The sequence below is a fragment of the Passer domesticus genome, chromosome 1, assembly GCF_036417665.1.
Source record: "Passer domesticus isolate bPasDom1 chromosome 1, bPasDom1.hap1, whole genome shotgun sequence".
In the NCBI taxonomy this organism is placed as follows: Eukaryota; Metazoa; Chordata; class Aves; order Passeriformes; family Passeridae; genus Passer; species Passer domesticus.
Genome location: NC_087474.1, coordinates 140,287,525 through 140,302,160, shown reverse-complemented (window position 1 = coordinate 140,302,160; position 14,636 = coordinate 140,287,525). Strand labels below are relative to the sequence as shown.

Below are 14,636 nucleotides of genomic sequence, written 5' to 3'. Positions count from 1 at the left end.
TCCTGCTGTTGGGTTTGGTTGTTTTTACAGAGGTGGATGGTGACACTGAGGGGGTGAGTGACAAGCCAAGAGCATAACACCATGCTGGGATTGGGGTCTCCCTGCCACAAAGCCAGGTAAGACATTTGGGGTGCTCTTGCTCCCCCCTTTTGCCCACCGAGTTGTTTCCAGGTGCTGTGTCCACACTGAGGCCATGCCCTGCAGTGCTGAGGTGGCAGCTACAGTCCCACCTTTGCCTGGCAGAGCAGCCAAAGCTGCAGAAGAGATTATGGAGGGCAAAGGGAAACAAAAAACCAGCATAAATAAAGGCCAAGCACAGTATTTAAAATATGAGAGTGTTCAAAAATAGGAGGGGAAAATTAGACCAGGAAGAGATGAGCTCCCAGCCCAGCATGAGGAAAGCAGTAATTCAGCTCAGTGGCTTCTCCTGCTGACCATTACACAGATGGGACACAAAACACACTTTGCAGCAGGTCCATGGTGAGCAAGGAGCTGCTTTTGGTCTGCAGCTGCTCCAGTGCCAGAGCTGGGACACTGTGGCTGCCCCTGTGCAGAGGGCACTCACCGGGCCAGGGACACTGCCTCTGGCAGGTGACCCCACGTTTGTTCCTCAGCTGCAGCTGCTGGGGGCTGCAGAGATTTCTCCTGCAGTTTCCCAGACTGAGGCAAGAGGAACAGACTTGGCAGCCCTTACCTGTCAAACAAATGGTGAAATCCACACCCAAAGATATTCCATTCTGCAGCCCCTGCCCCCAAAATGCCTTCCAGTGCTCTAATGCTGCCCCTTCAGTTTTGAAGACTGGTGCCATTGGCTGGAGCTGTTCAGGCCCAATCAGCAGTCCAGTCCCTTACATGTGTTTGATTCAATTTTTGTCTAAGTTCTGTGTCTTTAGAAATTGTTCTGCCTGTCCACCAGGCCCTCCCAAATGCTGTCTAAAGAAGTAGCCAATCTCAGTGACACCTGAAGGAGGCAGGACCATCACCACAATGACTGCAGGCACTGCTGCTGTTTGACATCCTCAACAGCCAAAGTTGCCTTAATCTGAGGAGATCACACACACACAAAGGGAAAACCCATTAATTGCTAAGTATCAGTTGTACTGATGATGCTTTAGGAATTAAAAGCCTCATTCTTGGCACTCCAAGCTAAAACTCAAAATCCACATGTCAGAATTATGAGACTAAAGTGCACTAAACCAGAAAAGCAGCCATAATTGTACTTCTCAAGAAAAAAACTTTATTAATTAATATACACCTGAGAAAAATTTTCATTAGAACAACATTCTTAATGATATTTCTGCAGTGCTAAGTGAGTTTGATATACATTTATATCATCTGTGCAAAGAAGGCATCAGGGTATCTGAAAAATTTAAAAGCTTCACCTTTGAAGAAACTTTATCAGAATCGAATATAAAACGTAAGTAATGCCTGAAATTAAAAAAAAAATCATACTGGTCCAAAAATAGTTTTATAAATATATCTGTAAACAGAAATAGCTGGTATTTTAAATAACCTGAATATAAAACTCAGTTAAGTATTTCTGTTGTGCAGTGCAGCCACTTGTGCATCTGTCACTGCCCAAAAGAAGTCAGAAAACCAGCCATCCTCCTGCACACACAGGAAAAAAGTTCTCTGCACTAAAAATTACTCACTTGTTAAAAACATACCCATCCATTTAATAATTATTTCCATGACAAGCTAGTCAATAATTCTTTCACCTTTTTTAAGACGTATTGAGCCAAAATATTTAAATCTGTTCTGTACAGACCAGGAATAGTGAACAAACAGATGGCCCACCAGAGTTTTCTGAAAAAATGTTAATACTTCTTGTAAACTCATTTTAGCAAAGTTAGTGCTAACTGACCCATTTATCTTGAAGACACTTCTTTATCACAAGAACACAGAACTCACAAAATGATGTAACAAGTGATGACTAAATGTGTATTTACCTATTTTACCATCAAGGTATTTCACATTGCATATATAATGTAAAATGTATTTTTCTGAGTCTAAATAAAATCAGTATGCCAAATGAAATGAACTCTGTTACTAACACAGATGGGCATTAAATTCTAGAGATGTATACAACTACAAGAAGAAAAGAGCAGCAAGTTTTAAATGTGCATATGCTGTCAAAACAAAATAGAATTCCAGCAGTCCAGGTAAAGACCCACTTGAACCCAGGCAAGTCTGCAGAGTTCATTCATTCATCTTCTAACATGAACTATATGCATGCAGCCAATAAACTTTAATTTGTTAAAGTTCATAAACCTTTTGAAGGCTCTCAAGATCTTCCAGTGAGTACTGATCACTCTGGCTTTCTGTAAGTAAGTCAAACAGATGCTGTACCTCTTCTTTTTCATTTTTGCTGAGAAGGGCCAGCACCACCTGAAAAAAATCCGCAACAAATTACTTTATAATCAGCACAGGTTGACTGAAAATCATAGTATCTGACAGAGGTACAAAAGTCAGTGTGTTTTTTCCTTTTAAGATATGAAAATTTGCTTTAGATTTCTGGGCAATTTAGGTACACATTCAATCAGTTTTGGTTCTTACCTTAAATCTTTCTGCTTTGCTCAAGTAGAACAGGTGCTGATATGCAAGGCCAGGATCTTTTCCAGCTATGTAACGTTCCAACGACTGGATAAAAATCAGAAGGATTTCTCCTTCAAGTTTGTTACTTAGCAGCACTGGCATTGTTTTTGGATCAGTAGTTGTTAGAAGATCTGCACAAGCAGCTTTATCCTTACTGGCATTCAGTGCATTGACGATCTGCCCGAAGTCGTAGGCGTTGGGGGGCTCCGAAACACGGAGCTTCCTGGAGGACCTCCTTGGCCCTGGCTGTGGAACAGCCTCCTCAGCAGCAGCACGGTGAGCCCCAGCATCTTCTGATGGAGCAAACTGCCTCTCTTCCTGCTCATCAGGGTCAGTCACCTTCACAAGCAAAGTGGCAACAGATCACTCAATGTGGACACAGAGATAACCTGAAGCTTCATCAGCTGCATTTATCCATCACAACACTGGACTAAAGCTGCTCTTCATCAAAGAAAGGCACCCATGTTCTTCCATGTCCTACTGCCCCCAGAACAGGAGCTCTCCAATTCACCTTTACAGGCTCACAATCGAAAGTGTATTTTTGACACCTCCTTTTCACTGCTTGGCACTGCACTGTGGAGACCCCTGGGAGAAAGGAGGACTCTACACATGTATTAAATGTGAAGTTGCAGAAGACAGGGACAACTGGAGTCAAGGCAGCAGACACCCATGTTTCATTTCTCTGCTGTGCCTCCAGGGCAGTACAGGCACAGGGCAGCTGGATCAGGTTGCTGTTTGGAGTCTTGCTTTGGAAAGAGAGAGCTCAGCATGGATAAACTGCCTCATTATCCACTGAACTTCTCCTGAGATTGCAGCCTCCATCAAGTTTCATGAATCAGTAACTAAAAATTAACCATGGGGCCAACTAAATTTGCTAAAATCTATTTCAACCATCAAGAGTTGTGAAATTATTATAACCTGACTAAAACTTACTGAACAGGGCAGGGCCTCTCAATGCCATGTATTTTGAAAAGTTTGAAGATACTGTATTGCATAGAGCAGGGGATTAGTAATTTTTGGAACATACTGCATTTGGCTTATAGACATTTTGCTCTATATTTCAACAGTCCTTAGAATTGAGGGAGAAATCTTGACTGTCTTTTATATAATTATAGCTTGATTAGCAAAGAATAATGATGATAAATTGCTTTTCCAATTGTGTTTTTCTTTGCAGTCTGTCTTCGTGGAAAAAGAGTACCTTGTACTACAGCAAGTGAAAGAGGGGAGCCTCTCCACAGGGGCAGTTGTAATGATGACAGCAAACATAAATGCTTCTTGCATGAGCCTAGAAAAATTAGCAGTGCCAGCAATGTTAGCTGCTCTCTGAATTATGTGGGCACTTCCCAAACTGCCTCTAAACACTCTCCAGGTCCTGTTGCTTGTCACAACTCAGAGCTTAACTAACACTATACCAGCTTATGCCTGTTACATAAAATCCCATGAGCTCGTGACAACCTGAAGTACTTCAAGGACATTTTTCCCCCCTATATTAATAACTGCAGTTTCCATTATACCACATTCTGAAATTACATTATCAAATTACAGTATCACTGTACAGACTGGTAACTATGTATTTTAACTATACATTTTTAAATGAAAAGGGGGAAAGGAATTCTTTAATAAACAGCAAAGCTACAATCCAAAAATATCAGATGACTGAGAAAATCCTTTCATCACCTAATTTTACCCAGAACTGTGCAAAGCTAACATTTTGATCCTGTACATAACATTACATCCTGTGTTTCTTTTGTAAGATCCTACAGATGTTTTACTCTTGCTCTTTAGGGTAGGATTTCATTTTTCAGACCCGTAACTTTAGGACCAGCACAGGAGCAGCCAGCACATCTGCTGACCACAGACCTCTGCCAGCACAGCCCCAGAGGCTGCCCAAGGAGCACAGACTTCAAAAATGGAACTGCTATTTCGCAGCTGCACCATGTAAAACGTATTTGAAAGCTTAAGCAGCTTTTGTCCTTAAGCAAGGAGCATATCCTCGAGTTTAGTGCCATCTAAATGGACTATTTTCCTTCCTGCTGTAATTCTGAATACACTTGTGAGCAGTCCAAGCTTTATCATATGTAAAAATCCTCCAATATGCCCTCAAAATGATGTGAAAAACACAATACCATCCCTGCAAAGATATAGATTCAAGATGGGCAAACAAAAGCTTTAGTATTATATCTTCAAATGTGCAGCTTCTGTTGTGTTTGCTTTTAAGAAATGAACAGGTACAGCACCTCTTGGATGGTTATTTTCTTCCCATGAGTCTGTTGACTGCCAGCTCCAGCACTGCTGTCAAGGAGAAGCAGTTGGGTTACCTCCTCCAATTCCTTTTGTGCTTCAACAACATTTGGATCTATTACAAGCACCTTGTTGAAATCATCAGCACTGGCTTGATAATTCTGTAAGCAGAAGAAAATATTTTTCTCATAAGCACATCACTAGAAAAATAAATCTGAAGTACCATACTGTCCTTTACAAGCAAGAAAGGTAAAAATACTGGCATCTGGACACTAAGTAGACAAAAATAATCTAAATACTGATAGTGTGATTTCTTTAGAGGGGAAAAAGAAAAAAGAACAAGTTAATACTCTGTGACTAAATATTTCCCATTAAATATGTAATATGAAATAATTTATTCTCAGAAACCTAGTCCCTGTGTCAGAGAGCAAATTACTGAAGTTTGCTGCTTTTAAGCACAATTGCTTACAGTGTACCACTGCTTCACAATTAATATAATGTGAGTCCAGCAAGTTTGCATACTTACTTTGCCAATAAGAGAGTTAAACTGAGCATTGATTAAAGATATATCTAATCTTCCTGGGCTTCAATCCAACAGACCATCTCTTACAGTGAAATTTTGCTAGTACTTGAGAAGACTGGGATTTTGTTATGACCTCTGGGCTAAACAAGATTAGGACAAACACAGTGACAGAGTGGCATTAGGACACAGTTCCTCAATAATCAGCCTTGTAATTTGTTTAATGCTTTTCTTTCCCATTTTTTTAATATATCATTACTATTTTAAACTAGATTTTCTGAAGTCACAAAGTAAATAGCATCAATTGAGGAAGACTGGAATTATCACATACGAAAATCCAGACATCTCAAGGGCTGGAGTATCAAAAATAAAGATGAAATGCAGCAGTAAACAGTAAAAGACCATGCAGACAGTAAAAGACCAACATAATTTCTTGTGTGAGTGGTCTAGTATTTCTTCTGTTCCCAAGCAGCATCATCAGATTACTATTAAATCATTTGTATTATCATGGAAAAAAAAATCCTCATGTACCACCTGAGGTACTTCCTTAGCACCTCAACTGTAACAGAGGAGCCAGTGTCCAAGTCACTCACACTCTTTCCCACATTCTGCTCCAAACTGGTGGCCAGTATTCAAGGTGCAGAGTCTGCAGGACATCAGCAGTGAACTGAAGCCTGCTAGGTCATGAAAGAACAGAGAATGAGAATTATGTACCCCTAACAAAGGAATGCACAGAGAGGCCAGGTTGCTTCCATGAGAAATCCACTACTAATTAAACTAAATCATTTGAACTACGGATGTGAGGATTCACAACTACAGAGAAAAGAGATTCTGGAACAGACTTCTGGAAACAGTAACAATGGTCAGCAACCAACTCCACTGAATTTAAAACTGCAGCCTGCCTGACTGCCCAACAAAAATCATACAAGATGACTGCACCCAAAGCAAGAGGGTGGACTACCAGCTGCAGGAGATGCCATTTGGGGTCCTGTGTCACAGGCCTAACACATCTCACTAACGTTTTCTCCTGATCTTCCCTTAACTACATCCTGGTAAATCTGTAAAAAACCCCTCATTTACTACATTAAATTCCACTGCAGCTTTTTTAGTTAAATGTCTGTCTAATTACATACAAATAACACTTCCCACCTTAGTTAGGTCTTTACCAAACTATATGCTTTTAGCTCATCCAATTCTTCATTACAGAGTAATTTGTCAACTTCAGATAATTTTTGTCATTTTATCTGATTTAACCTATCACTTTCATCACTGAAATTAGCAATAATGAAGGGATTAAATCTGGCCACAACAAAACATTTTGGGAGTCCCCAGCTCAGGCTGTTCTGAAGAACTTCATCAACACTATGTTTCAGGTTGTCTTCAAGAATACAAAAGCAGTACTTTCTTCCTAGGATATGCCTTCTTCACGGGTGTGTAATACCCTTTTTTACTATCTGGTAGACTCACATTTATACTGATATTTTACCAAGTTTAACAATATAAGGTTAGAGATGATTAATACCAAGTAGATTAGCACGGTCACAGAAAAAACATTACAAACTGGGACTTAGCACACTTAAAAAATTTTATAGGTATGGCAACACAGGAACAAATGTATCACATTCCTAGGACCTGCATTTGGAATTATAACATGGGATGAGAATAGACTGGTATGCTGCTAAGCACAAACAGGTTCTCAGGTGATTTTTAAGCTGAAACACTATTCAGTAATTTTTTGTAAGGCATCAAACATAATGGAGGTCTGAGTAAGCATCTTCATTTGAAGGATAATGATGAAACTTGGTGGACCTCCAGTCCACTTCTGCAACACTGAAGACAGCACTTCAGATGCTTAAAGACACTTGTAAATTTAATACAAAGCAGGTGAGGAGAGCTGCCATCATAAGCCTACAAAATCAAGAAGCTGGTAATTCAATACCAAGTAAGAGCTGATGGGTAGAGCAAGGATTGCTGTGGGAGAATTGTGGAGTGTAAAGGCTAAATTAAAGTCACTGAAGATGGGGAACCACCAGAGGGAGGGACAAACAGAATGGCATGGTTCAAGTGATGGAACATGAGATTTGAAGTTACATTTGGGATGGAAATGATCAACGTGTCTCCATTTATGATGATCAGGTAAAAGGATACTCTAAACACTGTATGTAAGATGAGCACTGTGGGGACACCACCACCGTGCAGATGGAAAGGAAAAGGCTGAGCACTGCCACTGCCACCGAGTGACAAAGTACAGCACTGACAAAGGCTTGTAATGCATTGGGGGAAGAAAGAGAAAATGATGATAATTAAAACCCTGGTTTAACATGACACTTAAATATGAGCAGATGCCAAGACAGCTTGAGATTTTGGTTTGGACAGATGAAGACAAATTTGGAGAGAATTCATTTGTCATCAACAAAGTTATAGTAAACTCCTTGACAGATCAAAGAGATTGGGATACCCAGAAAGAGAATACTAGAACATTAGAACAGATTTGAAACTTGCTTAACCAATCTCCAGTCAAACCTTATTTATGGCAATATTCTTGTATTTACTCAAATTATTACATCAACATGCAGGTTTTGATGTAGCAAAAATATTTATATAATGTTTTATGTATGCCTAATGCTCTACAAAGTAATACATCATCACACTGAGTACTTTGTTTGTAGTCACCCATTGACAGCAACTACCTCATTGCCTTTGAAGGGGATAAGCAAGTTTAGAAGTACTTAAGAATACCTGGCAGGTTCTTTTTCCTCACCTGTAATCCTTTGTGTGCTAGGGCTCTTCTATAAAAAGCTTTAATATTAGAATCTTCTATCTGAAGAACGTGATCACAGTCCCGCTTAGCCTCTTCATATTTATACAGTTTCAAGTAACAGAGAGCTCTAACACAGAAAAACAGAATATACTGCAATATAAGTAATTCTACAGTGCTGTAGTGCCAACATCTTCAATTAAAGTACTTCAAACAATTCAGCCTCAATGTGATTTTTTTAAAGTAACATTAACTACCAAGAACATCACTGGATGGATTTAGAGAAGGCTAATTCCTGAAAAAAAAGTCAGAATGCAAGTATGGCTAATGCTTGAAGTTAAGCAGCTATGCAAATATTTTAAAAGCAGAGCCTACATTAGTACAATATGAGAGCATAGTGGTTAATGTAATACAGATTTGATACAGCCATTCTGGGTAAAAAAGTGCTCTGGATTAAATAAACAACACTGCTCTCTGTACCTAATTATTACTTGCAACTCTCCTATTCAAGTGCTGGTCTAATCAAATCCTTCTTAGTTTGTAGGAGCTGATAAGATTACAGCATAAAGAATTATACTGCTGAATTAGGTCAGCCTTTAAAATGATGCTGATGCATGACTGTGCGCTTACTTTTATTTCCTCAGCATGTATATTTTCTCTAAATTATTACTCTTCATATCTGAGATATTGCTATTGCATGTTGTTTTCAATTCAAATCATACCAGTCTTCTTAAAAAAATCTCAAAAATGCTAAGCTTATTATAACTTCTACTACTGCTTATTCTATTTATATATCAGATTTTAAGATATTTATCAGGGACATTAATACTTGCTCCCCTTGAAAAATGATTTTACAAGAAATCCATTCTGTTATTATAAACACTTACCAAGTAGGAAAACAAAATCCCTTTGTCTCAACAATGACTGAATGGATGCAAAATCTCTATTTGAAATGAGAAAATGTAACTACTGTTATCCCACAAAGCAGCATTAGCTTTTGGATCTTTACCTGTTAGTGTAGACAGTACATTCCTCAGTATTTAACTTCATGCACTCACTGTATTTATTTGCAGCTTCTTCATATTCCCCCATTTTTACAAAATCATTCCCTTCATTTTTCAACCTCTTGAACTTCTCGGTAGCTTCCTCACCTACAGCAAGGAAAGATCACAGTGTCACATGAGGTCAGTTCATGAAGGGTGCCTGAATCATCTGTGCAGTCTAAGGATTAATGCCTGGCAGTGGAGTCCCTCTGTCACCCTGCACTCGGCCATTCCTGTCCCCAGCCTCCCCTGCTGCTCCAGCCAAGGCACAGCCAGAGCTACATCTGGCTCAACAAACACATTCCCATCCAGCAGCATTACTTCTCTGCTGAAAATGATGGGAATGCAAAGACAGCTCTAAGCTTTCCCAGATTTTGTGTAGTAGAGGGAGCCCACGTATGTCCACTGAGACCCTGCTTTTACTTACAATGGTGCAGACTTATCAACAGGATTAAAGGACTTCCAGATCACCACCACCACACCAAGGTGGCTATAATTTGATCTAATATTCTCTTTGCAATCATACCACAGTTACTATGCTAAACTGACAGTGACAATCAAATCATCACATCAGCTGGAGTTAGGGATACATCAGTAATATTCTGTTAAGAACTATTTCTAAAAGATGCAGTGAGGAACCTTGAAACACCTAACCAGACTTTTTAGTGTAGTAACTGTGTTATTCCATAATTGCCTTTCCTTCTTAAGTCCACATCATTTGCTGCAGATGCTTTTGGGTTAGGCTACAGTTTTTAGCTGTGTTTGCAGTGAAAAACTGATCCCAACTGCAGCCTCATGACTCTGTTGCAAGCAAACAGTAATTATCAACATAGTTCTAAGTAAATCATAATGAAATAATCTACTTTTTGCACCGTGCTAAAGAATATGACCCTCCTGCCAAGCTTCAGGTTTTCAACACTGTATATAATCAACAATTTAAACCTATAACTGAACTCATTGAGTTCTTTTATAAAAACATGACAGTCTCCTATACCAGAAAACTACACGTGGAGTAGGGCAAAAATAAACTACATGAAACACCCAACTAAATTATAACCTAAGTTGTAAAACACAAGGAAAAACATACTATTGTTGCAAAAAACTGTCAGCCAATGGTAAGGATTAACTACTGAGTGAACATGATTGTTGGTAGCCTTTCAGTACCAGCTATCACTGCCAGGTCTCACTGATGCAGCAGAGGCCTGAGAAGGCAACCAGAACCTTAAGAGTCAGCCTTCAGTGAAAAAAACAGTTACGCAATCATTGTTTACTATTTCTAAAAACAAAGCCCAACCAAAGCCTGCTTTATTGGAAATAGACATGTTTTGCATTAAAATGCTGCCAAGCACTTGGAGGACACTCAGTATTGCAGTAATGCATTACAGACACATAACCCCATCACCAGTATGTATTTGGCCAACAACCCAGGTACAAACTGCAGTCCCTCTATTGTTAATCGAGGGGAGATTATTTTCAATACTACTTTACATTGAAATAAACTCAAAGAGAAACCCATTAATACTTGAATAAGGAATCACAGGGTTAAAGCCTTTGCAAAGGGAGTGTTTAATGTCAGTAACAATTGAATCAGAGAGCTTCCTTCACCTTATTTACTGAAGGAGAAAAATGGAAACTACAATGAAGGGAAAAAAAAGTCAGGAAGGAAGTTAAGTTTCCCAGAGTTCAGCACTCAGTGATTATGTATGGACAAGTCCAGAACACCTTTGAAAGGTGTCTCCTAATCTCCTGCCAAAGTTGGGTGTTTGTTTGGGTGGTGTTTTCTCTGGGGGAAAACTGTTTTTTAACTGTGTTATGATGTCAAGGAAACCACTGATGCTCATGTCCTGGGGGGCATCAGGCACAGCAGGGCATGGGAGGGGATTGTCCTGCTCTGCTCTGCACTGGGGTAGCCTCACCTCCAGTGCTGGGGGCAGTTTTGGGCAGCACGAGGTAAGAAAGATACATTAGAGAGCATCCAAAGGAGGGCCACGAGTGTGGTGAAGGTCAGAGGGGAAGCTGTATGAGGAGAGGCTGAGGTCACTTGGTCTGTTCAGCCTGGAGGAAAATGAGAGGAAACCTCACTGAGGTCTTCAACACCCCCAGAAGGGGAAGCAGAGGGGCAGGCACTGATCTCTTCACTCTCATGACCAGTGACAGGACTCAGGGAAGCAGAGCTAGGGGAGGTTTGGGATGGATATCCCAAAAAGGCTCTTCACCCAGAGGCTGGTTGGGCACTGGGACAGTCTCCCCAGGGAAGTGGTCACAGCGCCAAGGCTGACAGAGTTCAAGACGAGTTTGGACAATGCTCTCAGGCTCATGGTGTGACTCTTGGGGTGTCCTGGGCAGGGCCAGCAGTTGGGCTTTGGTGATCCTGATATTTTGCAGACGAGTATCACTGAAGATTTTATATAACTTTATATAACTAAATTACATTCTGCAAACGACATCACTTGGTTTAAAAAAATTATCATAACTGCTCCACAAAGTACATTAAACTCCATCACATAAATGACAGTAATTTACTTTGGGTTTTCACAAAGGTCTCTTAATGAGTGTTTCCTAAAGCAGTTTCTTTGACATTGTTAACATGCATTCCATTTTCTAATTAGGTTTATTTTCTGAATGTGTATTTGCATTAGCTATACGTACAATTCATCTGCAATTCTTCTTCTCTGTTGATGTCTATAGTACTTGGTTTATTCTCTGAGGTGAGGCTTCCTCCATCCCACCTGTGTAGCTGAGCAGCAACTGGAACAACTGGAATTGGTGGCAGCTTCTCCCTCCAAAGGGGACCATCCTGATCTATTAAAGTCTTCGTTATTCTGAAAAAGAAGACCCCACCAACATGACTTTTCATATATTTAACTTGTGCTTTAATAACTTACAACCAATTCAATACTGCAATGTTCCAATTTTAAAAAACAAAACAACCTGGACAATTATCCTTAAGGGTAATAAAATATTATCACAGCAGTCAACAGTATCACATTCATTTCAGATTTAGACTTTTTCTACTTTAGGGTATTATGGAGGCATTTAGAATACAAAGTCATACTGACTTCAGCATGATCTGTAAATATTTAACCTAATGACTGATTCTGCAACTAAACTCTAAATGCTGCCTACCACATCAAGTAAAGAAATACCAAAAAAAAAAAACAATGTATTTATTTTGTTTACTCTTCTCAGCTGCTCATAGATGTTACTTGTAGTAAGTGAGATTACAATATTTGCAGGCAAAATTTGATAGTTAAATTTGCAAATGCCAAATGAAACCTCTTCCACAACAACTGTCTAAAGAAAGGAATGCAGGTCACAAAGTAGTCTGCATTAAGTTGCATTTTATAGTTATATTGTCAGAAATTTATTGATCAATCCCCATTTAAAAATATTTTAATTACATATAAACACCGTCTAGTCTTTCCTAAACCAACACATATATTTATCTCAACTATTTCCACATATGTGGTGGTTCAATCTAAAACTATTTAAGTAGGAGTTTCCTATTGCCTTTTTCTCTTTTGGACACAGACATAAGTTGACAGAGTAAGTGAAACCATTTAAGATTTCATGGTTCCATTAGAAATTTTGTAGTATTTAAAAAAAAAATCAATTATGAGAATAACAGTGTGATAAACATCTCCTAATCTCAAAATGGGTTTAAGAATCAAGTTCACCTGCTAAAAAGTCTAATTCATAATTTAAGAAAGGAAAATTCTGAATTGAGTAGCAAAGCAAGTCACATGGATACTACAGGAAATAAAACTAAATTGTTTTAATTAGGTGCACTTCCATCTAACATAGTGTGAAAAACATACTAGATGAACGCACATCCAAAAAAAATTAAGAACCTTGAAAGTGACATGAAGAACAACACAGAATGAACATAAATTACCCAATGGAGTTTTCTTATTTAGTTTTGTTTTTTTAAAGCATTTGAATAACAGCTATTAAAAAAAAAAAGCCAGTGTAATACTTTGGCAGTAGAATCAGAGCACTCAAGACCATATTGTTTTCCCATTTGTGGTCTGATCAAAAAACTAACACAAGAAGCAGCCCCAGTTCTAATCTCCTTTATGTAGAACAGAAATTGCCAAAATATTTTAAAGAATTATAGAGATTAAAAAGTCTGTTTGTAGAGCTATATAATGAGTGAGTTTATGTCTTACACCATGCTGCATAAAAACCACGTGGTTTTGACTTGAAAGTAAATTTCTTCATTCACAGAATATCACATTCCATAGTATAATTTAATTTCTTTGTTTTCTAAGTGATCAAAACCACTATTTTAATGCGTGTTAACTGCACAAGCCCTTGCAGGAGCTCTGCTCTGCCTGTACCACTCCTAAGTATCTTAGAGGACATACCAACAATGTGGCTTGTCCAAGTACTGCTTTGCTCTAATTTTACTAAAACTTCAGGATTTTTAATGATAGCCTGAACTCAACTGCTAAGAAAAAACATGGAACACCATCACAAAATGAGCAACCCAAAGATTTACTCAGGTTGTTTTTTTAGGCAACAAAATAGTACATGTCATATTAACATGTCAATTAATTAACTTCAGATATTTCCCATAGAAAGTAATGGAGTAATTCCACACAAAACCAGAGTCATATTGAATTCCTATTTGTTTTTTCATTAATCATAATGGGCTTAAAAAGTTGCAGAAAAAAAACCTCTAATTCTTCAAAATCCACAGAAAGAATCTTGCAGTATCTGATGATCAACTGACTTCTTGTAATACCATAATGTAAGCAGAGTCTTTTGCAAAAATGCATAGTTGTGTGCCATGATGAGGTTAAAAAACACAGGTATCTCATGAAAAAGCTGGGACAGGCACACTCATTTCCCACCAAAAACACCCCAACTTGACCCAAAAACCCTGCAGTTCTGGAGCTGATCACAGATTTCTTTCTGCACCACAGTACTCATATGGGACTTTGTAAAAACAGCTTCCAAGCTATTTCAGGCAATTTGCTCACTGATACTAAAGGAATTGGAACAACAGGAATGAAACTTCAGTTAAGTAGGAGGAAATGCATAAACATATTCCCACACATTAGAGCTTCTGTGTTTCTAACAGAGAAAAGTAAATAATGAAACACTCAAGAGGAAATGAAAATACACAAAGTAAGAAATCCACTGAATGTTCACAAAGCAGGAAAATGCCACTAATTAAAAGCATGCTTAAAATGCAATTTCCAGTTATTTGGCACACACCATTAAAAGAGGCAGTCCTTCCAGTTTATCTAAAAAATCACCTCAGGAACCAGTAAAAGACACAATTTAACATAATCCAGCCAACATAACAAACAGTCAAATAACTGTTTATACTTATTTCCATTATGTAGCCAAACTCTTAATTATTTCCTTTTGATTGCAAAATTATCAGACAAAGGTTTGATATTAAAAATCCTTGTCTTTTATGTGAGTATTAAAAATATACAATTGATTCTAAGGTTTTTGAGACGTCTGC

At 38.6% G+C, this 14,636-nt stretch overlaps 1 protein-coding gene across 4 annotated transcripts in view; it reads right to left on the bottom strand.

Annotated features, from left to right (window-relative positions):
• Nucleotides 1–1,214: 1,214 nt before the first annotated feature.
• SPAG1 (sperm associated antigen 1) overlaps nucleotides 1,215–14,636 on the bottom strand; it is a 37,135-nt gene continuing 23,713 nt past the window's right edge. For all 4 annotated transcript variants that reach the window (XM_064392965.1, XM_064392975.1, XM_064392981.1 and 1 more), the window contains 6 exons: nucleotides 11,807–11,979; nucleotides 9,124–9,265; nucleotides 8,118–8,244; nucleotides 4,833–4,997; nucleotides 2,557–2,934; nucleotides 1,215–2,388 (listed from right to left, as the gene is read on the bottom strand). In XM_064392965.1, the coding sequence (XP_064249035.1) occupies nucleotides 2,257–2,388; nucleotides 2,557–2,934; nucleotides 4,833–4,997; nucleotides 8,118–8,244; nucleotides 9,124–9,265; nucleotides 11,807–11,979 (1,117 nt within the window). In that variant the 3' untranslated portion in view covers nucleotides 1,215–2,256. The remainder of the gene's footprint in view (nucleotides 2,389–2,556; nucleotides 2,935–4,832; nucleotides 4,998–8,117; nucleotides 8,245–9,123; nucleotides 9,266–11,806; nucleotides 11,980–14,636) is intronic.